The sequence below is a fragment of the Anopheles gambiae genome, chromosome 2 (assembly GCF_943734735.2).
Source record: "Anopheles gambiae chromosome 2, idAnoGambNW_F1_1, whole genome shotgun sequence".
NCBI classification, from domain to species: Eukaryota; Metazoa; Arthropoda; class Insecta; order Diptera; family Culicidae; genus Anopheles; species Anopheles gambiae.
In genome coordinates this window covers 17,851,785-17,863,600 of record NC_064601.1, presented here as the reverse complement: position 1 = coordinate 17,863,600, position 11,816 = coordinate 17,851,785, and the positions used below count along the sequence as shown (strand labels likewise).

Sequence of the window (11,816 nt, the reverse complement as noted above, 5' to 3'; positions counted from 1 at the left end):
ATGAAAGAAATATTTAAGAACATCCACGAAAAAGTTTTAAATGACACACTAAGGATAATAAAATGGGTAAGTAATTAGTAGCGAATCATTGCATCTTTGAGTGGGTTAAATGCAACTGAAGAAAAATAAATATTGCACAGCTAAAAACAAGCAAAAGCTTTAATTTTCTATCCACCCTAAAATAGTTTGGAAATGATTTTTTTTATAGAAATAAGCATCGCATTTTATTAAAACAACAGCCAAACTAATAAGTGGCTAAAAAAACAAAACAAGCAAAACAATGCAGATTTGCCAAATAAATCAAAACCAAGCTTGTAACACATACCCGGCGAGGTACAACTAATGACCGCTTACGCGTACGCGCTTGTTTGCTTGAAAGCTGCCAAAGCCAAAGCAAAGGTTTGCCCAAATAATATTTTAATTATTTTAATTGCCTTTATGTTAACATGTTGCCGCCAAACAAACAAAAAATGCAGCCCGTTGCTTCTGCGCGGGATGCTTTCTGTACCGTGAATTGATTAATTATTGTGTCCTACTAACGCGCTATCGTGCGGTTTTCGCGAACTAACCATTTTGGAATTCAAATTTTCACCCTTATTAGAAGGAGGGGGATAGAAACGGTGGGAAAGCAAACGGAGGGGGAACCACATTTCCCCGACGTATCATACGATACGACCCTTTTACCACTGTTCAAAGGGAAAAAGGTTCCGCATAGCAGCCGCGAACGAGCGAACTTAGCTACTCTCCGGTTGGAATTTCGCACAGCGATCGTGACGACACCGTTTTCTCTTTCGGACAGAGCTAGAATAGATCCCAGCCCAGCGACCCTCACCCATCCTCCGATGGCCGGCCGGAGACGGGCGAATGACAACACGCCAGTCGGTTGCTATTAATCCATGGATGGTTTTGCACAGTCGCTTGTGGTGTGATGGGTAATGTTGTTTGCTTTCCATGGCAAAGGGGTGCCCCACGACGATCGTGCACCAGCTCCGGGACGGGGGATGATCGTGATGATGATGATGATGGTGATGATGTTGAAGCGCCGACACAATTACATTTGGATGCATCTTCTGTCTCTCTGCCGTGGTAATGGTGGCGGTATGTGGCCGATTCGAATCGTGCCGAAGCTGTCCACAACCACCATTCCAAGGGATGCACAACAGGGCCGGAACAAAGAAGAAAGTGTCATCGTTACCACCCAAGCTCTAGGTCGCTGGCAATGGTTTACCGTGACCTTTGTTTGATGGTTTTGCACCGACCGTTCGTTCCGGCACAGTAGGGAGCTATGAGCGGACAGTTGGTCCAGTGAAAGCCAACATTGTCACTTTCAGCAAATACACACACACACGTGATCACATGATCGATCGTAGATGGTTTCCCCTGCGATAGGCAGTGGCTTTAAATTGTGTATTAGTGTCTTAATTTCATTGTAACGAGGGTTTAGAAAATTAGTTAAAGACCGTATCTCATTAGCTTAGCAATCTGTCGCACAATCGGACTAACAGCTGTTTTATGATGCCTTTATTGATTTGGTCCAATTTTGATTCAGTGCTGATCTTATCCCGATTTTCAAGTGTCATCAAATCTAACTGCAAAAATCCGATCCACTCCATGCGTGTTTGCGATCGGTTCCCATCGCCCTCTGCTGTACCTTTTTCTCTTTCGTCTTGGCAGCAGCACGCTGTTGCTGAAAGTGATTTTTCTTCCTACCGGGGTGACCGTTAATGAGCAAACATTGCTCTGGCCCACCAACCAACCACCGTCCCAGTAACGTCCGGGACCGGGTGGAAGGGGGAGGGGGGAATGTGGAGTTGATTTGTGCCTGTTGTTCTTGTTTCATTTGCTCTTCGTTGCACCAAATCCATCGTTCACCTGGGTTCCAATTTTTTTTTTGAACACCAGTGCCGATAAATATCGGAACAACCCGTTACCCGTTGGACGGAACAACCATACACTCGCGGATGCTGCGGAGTAGGGCACCGGGCGATAAATAAGCACTGCTCTCGAAGAACCGATCGAAAAACCGATCGAAAACGTTTGGTCGCAGTGGGAACGATCGATTCCAATTGGAAGCACGTGTGGAATGCTCCAGAAAAGAAAAATAACCAAGACACACTTCTTCCATGTCGTTGCGTTTAAAATGGTGCTGCTGAAGACGGGTATGAAGTTGATAAGGTATCGTTTATAAAATAATCATGCAAATGAATTAATTGACAACAACCGTTGGTAACGATTGTAGCAGGATGTATCAGAAACATAATAAATGTCCTCTTTATGCATCATTTAGCTCTACAAGTAATTCTAAATGGTTTTGATTCAGCTAAGCGATCAATTTAAAGATTTACTTGTGAAAAGAAGACGTATTACATCTGAAATCACATTGAATTAAATTGCATGACTTCAGACGCTCACACAAGAACTCGTCGAAGTTCATCATCTTCTTGTAGTGCTCCGTTAAGTTGTCGATCTTTTTTCGGATGCTCTGGTGCTTATTCAGGAACTTATCTAATGTTTGCTGCGAGGTGAGCGTATCCTTAGATACCACGTCCATCTGAGTCTTGGTCAGCCACGACTGGACATCATAGTAGCCGATCGATTCAGCCGAGAAGTTCTCTCTGGCGTGTTGTTCAACAGGCTCCTGAATCCAGTATGATTTCCAGCTTATCCCATGAGTGGTTCTTTCGTCCTGTTCCATCCGCCATGAACACAACCTCTTTCGTTCCACTGACAACATTGACGTTCATCCCCATCCAGCAGTCCTTTTTCATGTGTTCTCATGTTACACAGTTATGACACTTTTCGCTTCCGTTTCTTTTTCGATTGTCTCCAACGAATGCCGTAGGCTTCTCTTCAAAATTTTCTATTCTTTCCGAGCGCTTACATTCGTCGCCTAGCAACCGGGTCTTCGTTAACTCACAAGTTAATTAAGATTCGGGAATTCGGTTTTTCAATGCAGCCATCAGGGGATCGTAAGGCTCCGGAAGGGTTAAGCTTAAGGCGGAGCAGACATCGCTTTCTTCTAGCTACGATCCAGCTACTTGGAGCTGCCGAACCAGATCCTCAAATTGTTGAAGGTGAGCGCGCAACGGTATTCCTTCCTTCCTTCAACTTAAGACGAGCGATCTGATTTCGTATAACTATCTGGCTGCCCCAAGACTTCTTGGCGAATGTATTTTCGAGAACGTTCCACATTTTTTTCACCGTGGTCTTCTCAGGATTGTATACATCCCAAGTACTCATCCGAGATGAAACTCATCAGCAATGACCTGGCCATCAATTTCCTCGAACTTGGCCACTTCACTAGCCTCTGCTGGAACATGCTTAACCACTGCGTCCCACATCTTCGAGGGTTTCAAATATACTTCGACCGGAATCTTCAAGGTGTCGTAGCCTGTTCGCGAAAACTGCAGGATTCCGTGGACCGCCACTTCTTTGTGCTTGTCTGGGCCCGCAACCAAAAGATGTCCGTTCTTGCTGGTAGTTTTATTACAACTAAACTATTGGTTCTTGCTTGTACAGACTACTGAGATCTGCCTTTGCATTGCTTCAACTACGTGATTGCTAGATCTACAATACAAGACAATACAAAGTTCAATACTCACAAACGCTTCTGAGATATAAACCTAGCCCAAATCTGAAAAAAAACTGTTTAGCAGCAAGAAAGCATACCATGCACATGACACTGGACAACCTAACCCGTGCTATGCTTTTAGCCCGTCCATAAAGACGAAAATGGCGTGAAAGCGCACTTAATTTTGGACACTTCTGCAAACAACTTTGACACCATAAGGTGCGCCAGGGGAATTACCGCTTTCTTACAGCCACACACAAAAAAGACACAAATAAGGATTGAAATTTAATTATCTCTATATTGTTCGTTTACAATCTACACCACATACAGGCTATACAGTATTTATAAAAAAACAGTCTTTATACAAAAAAGAAAACGTCACACACACGTTTTGCAAGCGGCATTTGCCGTTTCTTCCGAGATTGGTCCGAGACCCCGCACGCTGCTCTGCACACTGGCTCGAGTGAGTCCCGCTCCGCGCTTTAAGGAACTTTTTGATTGATGCCGCCTCCACCGGGTAAACTGCTGCCACCACCGCCCAACGCCCCCATTGGATTGCCCAGCATGCCACCGCCACCCACCACGCCGCCCCCACCGCCGACTCCGTTGTGCTGTGTGATTCCTGCACCGTTCTGCTGCTGCTGCTGCTGCTGCCCTACCGACGACGGTACATTCACGCTGCCACTGTTGGGGCCGTTGTTGCTACTACCATTGTTGGCGTTACTGATTCCACCGACGCCACCAACACCACCGGTGCCACCGCCGGCACCGTTGTTACTACTGTTCGAGCTTCCATTATTGCTACCATTGTTACTGCTACTGTTGGGCATGATGGCGGGATCGTTCGATAGTAGCGTCCCTTGGACACCGCCCCCGACCGGCTGGCCGCCCACCGCCAGCCCCGTCAGGCTGGTGGTCCCGAGCGCGGTCAGCCGCGTGCGCCGCCGGGTGTAGTGCTGCCACAGCAGGATCGCCTGGTCGTCGATAAACTTGCAGCACTGTGCGCTGACGATCTCGCGCCGAAAGTGCTCGTACTGCAGCAGATCGAGAAAGTACAGACACATGGGAAACTTGAGGTATTTCGCGTACTCCGGCTCCTTCCAGTACAGCAGATACTTAAGGTAGTTGACGAAGGCAGCATCTTTGAAGTATCCTCGCTGGGCTAAAACTAGAAATAGGGCGCAAACAAGGGGAAATGGTTAGCAAAAAAACGCTTCAATAGCAGCTTACTCCGGTACACTTACAGTGCAGATAGTTGGGATTTGCTAAACACTGCACAAACTCCAGCTCCACCTGAAACCGAAGCTTTTGCGCGTCCTCCGATTCAACAGGTACTGCAAGGTGGGGAAGAGGCAAGTGTAATGGTTTTATTAAATTATTTGCATTGATTTTGATACAACTCAAAATCGGCACCCTTTTGTACACACGGGCAAAGAGGTAGGGGTAAGTTAAGCAGTAACACAACGAAATACAGATACAGACGAAAGATTGCATGCCGGCAGAAGGAATAATTAATAGGACAAAGGGATATTATGTGCAGTAGTAATGAAGGAACATTACAGTTTTTAATCACTAATATTACTATTAAAATGTAAAGTGAAATGCAGATCACAAGGACATTCAGTACAGGGAGGTAAACATAAAAAGGGAGATTGAAAGGTAGAATAACATAAAGTACTTACATTTACCCTTCCCGACCATTTTATTAGCCATGGCTTTTTTGTTTTTTTACCCTAATGTATGTGTGCGATTGTTTACGTATGTCTAGGCGTGTGTGTGTGTGGTATGTATGTGCAGTTTTCCTGAACTTGATCGGAAAGAGTTTCCAGTGCTAGAGCGGTGTGGGTCGGCAGTGAGTGACCGTTATTACCGGATAGAAGGGGGAGCAGAGTGTGTGGTGCTTGATTGACAAAAAATCTATTTATCTGAACTGAAAGAGTGCTCTAGCCCAAAACGCCCAACGATCGAACGGTGTGTGGTGTAGCGGGAATGAAGCTAAGAAAGTTGAAACACGCGGAAATTATACACAGCAAAGGGGATGCGCAGACGTGGCGTGTCTGTCCAAAATTAGGCACAAATAAATTTTCCGCAAAAAGGATAACTTGTAACGAGGCTTGCTATTCAAGATTCTATTCACTACTATTTCGCTATTCGCTTGCTATCCGCTTCTTCGCGTCGATTACGATAGCTAGAGCAGGATATTTTGTGTGTGTCGGTGTGGTTTTGTACGGGGTTTAACGATCATACAAACAGGAGGAAGAGAAAAGAGAGAAAAAGAAAGAAAAAAAAATAAAACAGGAATTCATTATTTACAACATAACAGAAGAACGGTGCTGGAAAGAAGAGGTAACGTAATGCTGTGTGCGGTTTATGTACACTATTACAACAGGAAATGGGGCAAACTCTACGCCTCTACACGGAAATGTTGCAGCGCTGTAGGATTGTAGGTTCACTGGTAGCAAAATCGCGGTCGGATGGAAAGTTTTCCCCGGGAAAGACATAAGGAGCTGAAGTTTAAATTATTCGTGCAATTACTGAATTGAACTGTTGCTACTTCTAAACGCAGGATATATTGCTGCGATCACGATCACGGCCTGCGCAAAAAGTTGCTGTCGATCGTCAGCATCGGAGCTGATCGAGAAAGATCACGAGGACAACACTATTGCTCTAATAATCTAACACAAAGGCTAACATCGATGGAACAGGACGGATGCTCCTGGCTACCGGCAGCTGAAACCACCTTCACCGTTAACCGGGAACAACCGTCCTCGCGCGCGTGAGCCGGTCTGCACTAGTCCAAGCAGCTCCCAGTAGCAAGCCCGGTGCGGTGTGCTACCCGCCGACAGGATTTAACAATTCACGGACACGGGCAGGGAGGAAACGCAAATCAGCAAATTGCAAACGAAACTCAAACCCCCCCGCACAGGTTACACATATAAACAAAGAAACATACAGAGTTGGTGCATACACGGGGAACCATCTATAAACAAGGGGAGATAAATAAGAAAAGAGATGATTTATGGTCCGCACACGGGCAAAAACCGTACTCACTACCGTAGGGGTTCATGATAGCCCTTGCTGCCTTGTAAGCACTGCTGCCGTATGACGGGTGGAACGATCCGGTCTCCTCTCCAGGCTGGTGGGCGATTCAACGCCGGGGGCACCAGGATTTGTACGCTAATACGCAGACGAACGGTCGCTTTCCATCGATATTGAAGCACGCACGCACTTTTTCCTTGCCGCTTTCTGTGTGTCGGTTCTGTTTCGTTTCGGGGACTGCGATTTGACGCGTCAAAATCGCTTGTCTTCTTTTTTTTGGCACCTCTGTTTGACAGTTCCGGGGCGAGCGGTGATGTTTCGTTCAGTTTCGTCCAGGCACGCAGCTTTGACAGTTGTTTCGTCAAGAATAAACTGCAATGTTTTATTGTTTTATGACATTATTTAGTGTTAAATTTTACTATTTCATATACTGAAAATTAAAATATCTTCTCTTGGTCCATCAGTGTGGATTGAATCGCTTCGAAAGAACAATAAACAATTATAAAACCCATCGAAAGATGCTGCCCCTACTGTCACCGCGCGTACCAGCCGGCGACCCCTGCAAATAGATCATTGACTGGAGGAGAGAAGAAAAGAAAAAAAAGCTAGACAACCAAGTTTAGAAGCAAATTTTTTCCGTAGGCACGGATTCGAAAGTGGGAAGGAGCTTCTTGCTCTATGATTTTGTTTTAGTTCAAAGTGATTCCGCTCGCGCTGTGTAGATCCGACCGTGGCGATGATTCATAATCGATGCACGGTGTAGTTTGCTGTGCTGTGTGTGTGGACTGTTTTCGGTTTGTTTAGTGCAGTGCCTGGGCTGCCTGAATTAGTAAACAAAGGATTTGCCCGTGTGTTGGCCAATGCCAGCGAGCCCAGATAAGCAGCATCACACCTGAGACCAAAAGCCAACTGGAGCACCGCCCCCCTTCCTCCTGTCCCCTACCTCCCCGCTCTTCATCCGTATAAGGGCATCGAGGCACGGTCGAAGGACAACAGGCAACGGAACGGCAAAGCAGCAGCAGCAGCAGCAGCAGCACCAGCACCGTCGCAGCCACACGATGCCTCCGTACCGCTACCCAACCCACAACTTTACGTACGTCAGCTCCTGCGTGAAGTATATGATATTTCTGCTCAACTTCATCTTCTGGCTGTTTGGCGGACTGCTGATCGGGATCGGGTTTTACGCGTTCGTCGACAAATGGCAGGCGACCGGGCTGATCAAGCTCGAAACGTTCTACGACATCGTGCTGAACCTGTCGCTGGTAATGATCATCGCCGGGGCGATCGTGTTTGTGGTCAGCCTGGCCGGCTGTCTCGGGGCGCTGCGCGAAAACACCTGCCTGCTCAAGTTCTACTCGCTCTGCCTGCTGATCTTCTTCCTGTGCGAGATGGCCATCGCCATCACCGCGTTCGTGTTCCCGCACAAGGTGAACGCGGTGCTGGAGGAATCGTTCACCGACAAAATCATCACCACCTACCGGGACGATCCGGACCTGCAGAATCTCATCGACTTTGCGCAGCAGGAGTTCCACTGCTGCGGGCTTAGCAACGAGGGCTACCTGGACTGGGGCAAGAACGAGTACTTCAACTGCTCGTCGCCGAGCGTGGAAAAGTGCGGCGTCCCGTACAGCTGCTGCATCAACGCGACCGACATCAGCTCCGGCCTGGTGAACATCATGTGCGGCTACCACATCCAGCAGCAGTCGGTGGCCGCGGCCAGCAAGAAGATCTGGACCAACGGGTGCATCGAGATCGTGCGCGTGTGGGCCGAAAGGAACCTGTACGTGATTGCGGGCATTGCGCTCGGGGCCGCCATCAGCCAGCTGTTCGTCATCTATCTCGCCAAAACGCTCGAAGGACAGATCGATCTGCAGAAGAGTAGCTGGTCATAGTGAATTTACGTCGGGTGGAGTGCTGGTGGTGGCGGTGGCGGTGGTTGCGGTCGGCCAGTGTAAAGAAAAACTGCAAGCGCGAACGCAAACACACAATCGAAGCAAGACATGACTGAGGAGGAAGAAGAAGCAAACAAAATTCAAAAAAAAACCCAGCACAATGGAAGTGTTTTGTCGTCGTACAAGCGCAAGGCAGCAGCAGCAGCAGCAGCAGCACATATTTTCCCTTCATCTCGTTGTTCGCAGTCATTCAGCATAATCATCACAACACGCACCACATAGCAAAGCGGTGGCGAGTGAGTGAGGTTGTAATAGTAAATGCAACCTCCCCCTCCCCGGTCCAGCTCCATTCATCTATCCATCCAAGTATCCATCGCTCTGCATTGCTAAAGATGTGTCCGCTTTCCACCCCTCCTCCACCCTTCGGTGCGCGCCACCGTCAACGAGCTGTGAGATGATCATTTGCGGTTAAAAAGTTTGCGCAAACGCTCCGCCGCTTCGGGGGTTAAGCAATTATCTTGAGACATAAGCAAACGCGCGAGGGCGCACGAGCGCGCACACACAGACGTTGGTTAGTTGGGCGGTGTGGACCGACGATGATTCAAAATTTTGCAACAAATAATGCACTGTTCGGTGAGATTGTTTAATCGCATGTAAGTTATTCTGACCACCATATTTCGGTGGGACTCTGGATTCAGCAAACTGTTTGTTCCCCCCCCCCCCCCCCCCCCCTCTATTGCATTTAGTATTATTGCTCTTGCTGAATCCGCTTTCCATACTCACTATTAGCTCCATTCCCTTTCCCCTTGTGAAACCCGTTTTGTCGCTGTTTTATTTCAGCTCCGAATTTTACAAAAGCGCTAGTTTTTAAAGTTTATTCCTCCCCCCTACTAGAGCCAGAGTGAAAGGTGAACTTTTGTGGGATGTTCGCGTCGATTTTCGCTGCACAAGAACGACTGATATGCACAAGAGCAGACTGGATAATGATTTACAAAGAAAGACAAAAGACAAGCCGTTTCAAACGTACGCAAAGTGTTTAGGCGCTATCGTTTAGTGTTCAGCTAAAGTTAAATGCAAGACCGCACTCGTTCGCAAAACCCCCGTAAGACTCAACACACAAACAAAACAAGAAAAGGATTCGTGTATCTCAATTTATACAATCTCAAAACGACGTGTCGCGTGGCTGGGTAGCAGAATATCAAATGTATCTTTTTAATGCGCGGCAACGCAAAACGTTTCGTGATGTTTCTTCCTGATTCGTGTTAGCGATATACTAGATAACGTGTAACAGCAACAATATTCCAACAAAGCGTGCATGTAGTAGCGAGAAGAAGAAGCAGATGAAGCTGTACCGCTTGCTCGCTCCATGTTTTCATGATTCCATGTTTTAAAAGTAAGGGACAGCCAGGAGAGCATATTTGAAATCGAATAACGGAGGCAAGGTTTAAAAATCAGAACGTAAGGACTGTGCTTGATCTAAAAAGGATTAAAAAAAATAATAACACAAAAAAATACTTATAAGCCAATTCTATGTCATATATTTGTAAAGCTCAATAGAATTGTATGAAATAGGTATTTGAAAATGAATAAAGCAAAGGTGTAAACCGTGTCATACAGCATTAAAAAGTGACGTTTATTTATTTATTTTTTGTTATAATCGTCAATCGTTTCTCTGAAGATTTGCAGGTTCTTAAACGTCCTGGAGGTCGTTATTCAATAGATTTAGAGGACAGAAAAAAAAGATCGTTCGCTCTATGTACACACGCAACTTTGTCGTTGTTCTTTACAACTCTTTAAAACTGATCGTCACGCACACGCACACACCCGATCGGGTGGGGGTAGTTTTCGGGATACTTATAGTAAACATTGCTTGCTTGTTCATCCTTTTGTACCATCATATACACAGCGAAGCAACCCTCGACCACTATCTCCGTCTGCGACTGTTTCGGTGGTGGTCCTGGTCGTTACTGTTCCGTCTGCTGCTATTATCGTACCGATTGCGGCTACTCTGCGACTCGCTGCGATCGTTACTGTGGCCGTACCGGTCGTCCCGCGAGTACGGCTTCTTACTGTGCCGATCGTGATGGTGAGATCGTTCTCTGCGCTGCCCTTTGGTTCGCAGCGAGTTCTGCTGCTGGTCGGCTTCGTCGGCAAACGGTGGAAAGTCGGCCCCAAGCAACTGTTGCCCCAGGTGGGCCAAAATGTCTGGCGTAAAGATGTTTGGCGAATTGTTCATCGCTGCATACAGTGCGGGGAACGCTTCCATCCGAATGTCCGGCGATATGAATGGGTTCACATCCACCGGATGCTGCTGGGCTCGGATTGGTGAATCGTCCGAATATCGCTGGAGATTGTTGTTGCTGGATGTGTTACTGTTGTTGCTACCTCCGCCCGCTGGATAGTTGAAATTAACCTGTGGCGAAGCTGCCGGATTCGGACCGTTGCGATTTTTCCGGTGCAACGTAAGCGTACGCTGGAAAAGGGCCGTACCCTCGAATATGTCCATCGCATACTCTACGCTGCACACGTGTGCGAACGTAATGAAGGCATAGTTCCGCTGGCGCCGATCTGCATCGCGAGGAATCTTTACGTTTTCAACCGGTCCAGCCTACAATTTGAGAACGGGATTTTAGTTTAATTGTCATTCGCACGTAGCGAAAACAAAAATGCGCCCATACCTGTAGAAACAGTTCGTACAGCATCTCTTCCGTAACTCGTTCGCTTAGATTTCCACACCAAAGCGTTCTGTCGTCTTCGCTCATGATGGTGGTGATGGCACGCGCTTGTTTAAACTCTGTACCGCCGAACACGTCCACTCAATGCCAACTGGATGTACAGTCTTGTGAAATGCGCCACAAACTAACGAATAATGCCGTATTGTTGAAATTTGCAAGTGGAATTGTTTAAAATAAAAGCAAAATGTTTCGGTTGTTTGTACTTTAGTTGCTTGCAAAATTAAAACTCAAGCGCCGTGCGCCGTCGACAGAATTGTTTTGACAGCACTGTTTGGCCTGCTGTCATTGACGGTTCGTCTAATTTCGTTCGATAGGTTGACATTGACATATGTTTCGTTCAGTATACAGTATGTGCCCTAGATACGCGGTTAATGTGTTTCTACGATATCGGCGTGGCAGAATGAGTCAAATTAAAATTTCGAAAATTAAAATGTGTCGAAACAATTTTCTCCAAGAGTTTCCCAAATAGCCAACTCGTAAAACTCATACACCACTTATGTCGAACCGCGTAACTCAAGGGTAGATTGTACGTTGAAGGTTGTTGACAATTATTTGCTTTCGTTGAAAACATCAAAGCAT

The 11,816-nt window shown here is 46.7% G+C and overlaps 3 protein-coding genes across 6 annotated transcripts; 1 reads left to right on the top strand and 2 right to left on the bottom strand.

Moving 5' to 3' along the window:
* Nucleotides 1–3,849: 3,849 nt before the first annotated feature.
* On the bottom strand, nt 3,850–6,896 carry LOC1269302 (mediator of RNA polymerase II transcription subunit 31). Of its 4 annotated transcripts, none has more exons than XM_061644931.1 (4): nt 6,623–6,891; nt 5,254–6,551; nt 4,816–4,905; nt 3,850–4,739 (listed from the first exon to the last, which is right to left on the bottom strand). In XM_061644931.1, exons 2-4 carry the CDS (start codon nt 5,282–5,284, stop codon nt 4,054–4,056), a joined length of 807 nt encoding a protein of 268 aa, XP_061500915.1. In that variant the 5' UTR covers nt 5,285–6,551; nt 6,623–6,891; the 3' UTR covers nt 3,850–4,053. The 4 variants fall into 4 exon arrangements, with proteins under 4 accessions (XP_061500915.1, XP_061500916.1, XP_307924.6 ...); XM_061644932.1 differs by lacking the exon at nt 6,623–6,891 and having other exon boundaries at nt 5,254–5,759; nt 6,525–6,552; XM_307924.6 differs by lacking the exon at nt 5,254–6,551 and having other exon boundaries at nt 6,623–6,896.
* Nucleotides 6,897–7,076: 180 nt separating this feature from the next.
* LOC1269304 (tetraspanin-33) lies at nt 7,077–10,128 on the top strand. Its single transcript, XM_307926.6, has one exon. It carries the CDS (start codon nt 7,669–7,671, stop codon nt 8,500–8,502), a length of 834 nt encoding a protein of 277 aa, XP_307926.5. The 5' UTR covers nt 7,077–7,668; the 3' UTR covers nt 8,503–10,128.
* On the bottom strand, nt 10,115–11,651 carry LOC1269305 (RNA-binding protein 7). The gene is made up of 2 exons (XM_307927.6): nt 11,181–11,651; nt 10,115–11,110 (listed from the first exon to the last, which is right to left on the bottom strand). The coding sequence occupies exons 1-2, from the start codon at nt 11,262–11,264 to the stop codon at nt 10,427–10,429; spliced, it is 768 nt and encodes a 255-aa protein (XP_307927.6). The 5' UTR covers nt 11,265–11,651; the 3' UTR covers nt 10,115–10,426.
* Nucleotides 11,652–11,816: the final 165 nt, after the last annotated feature.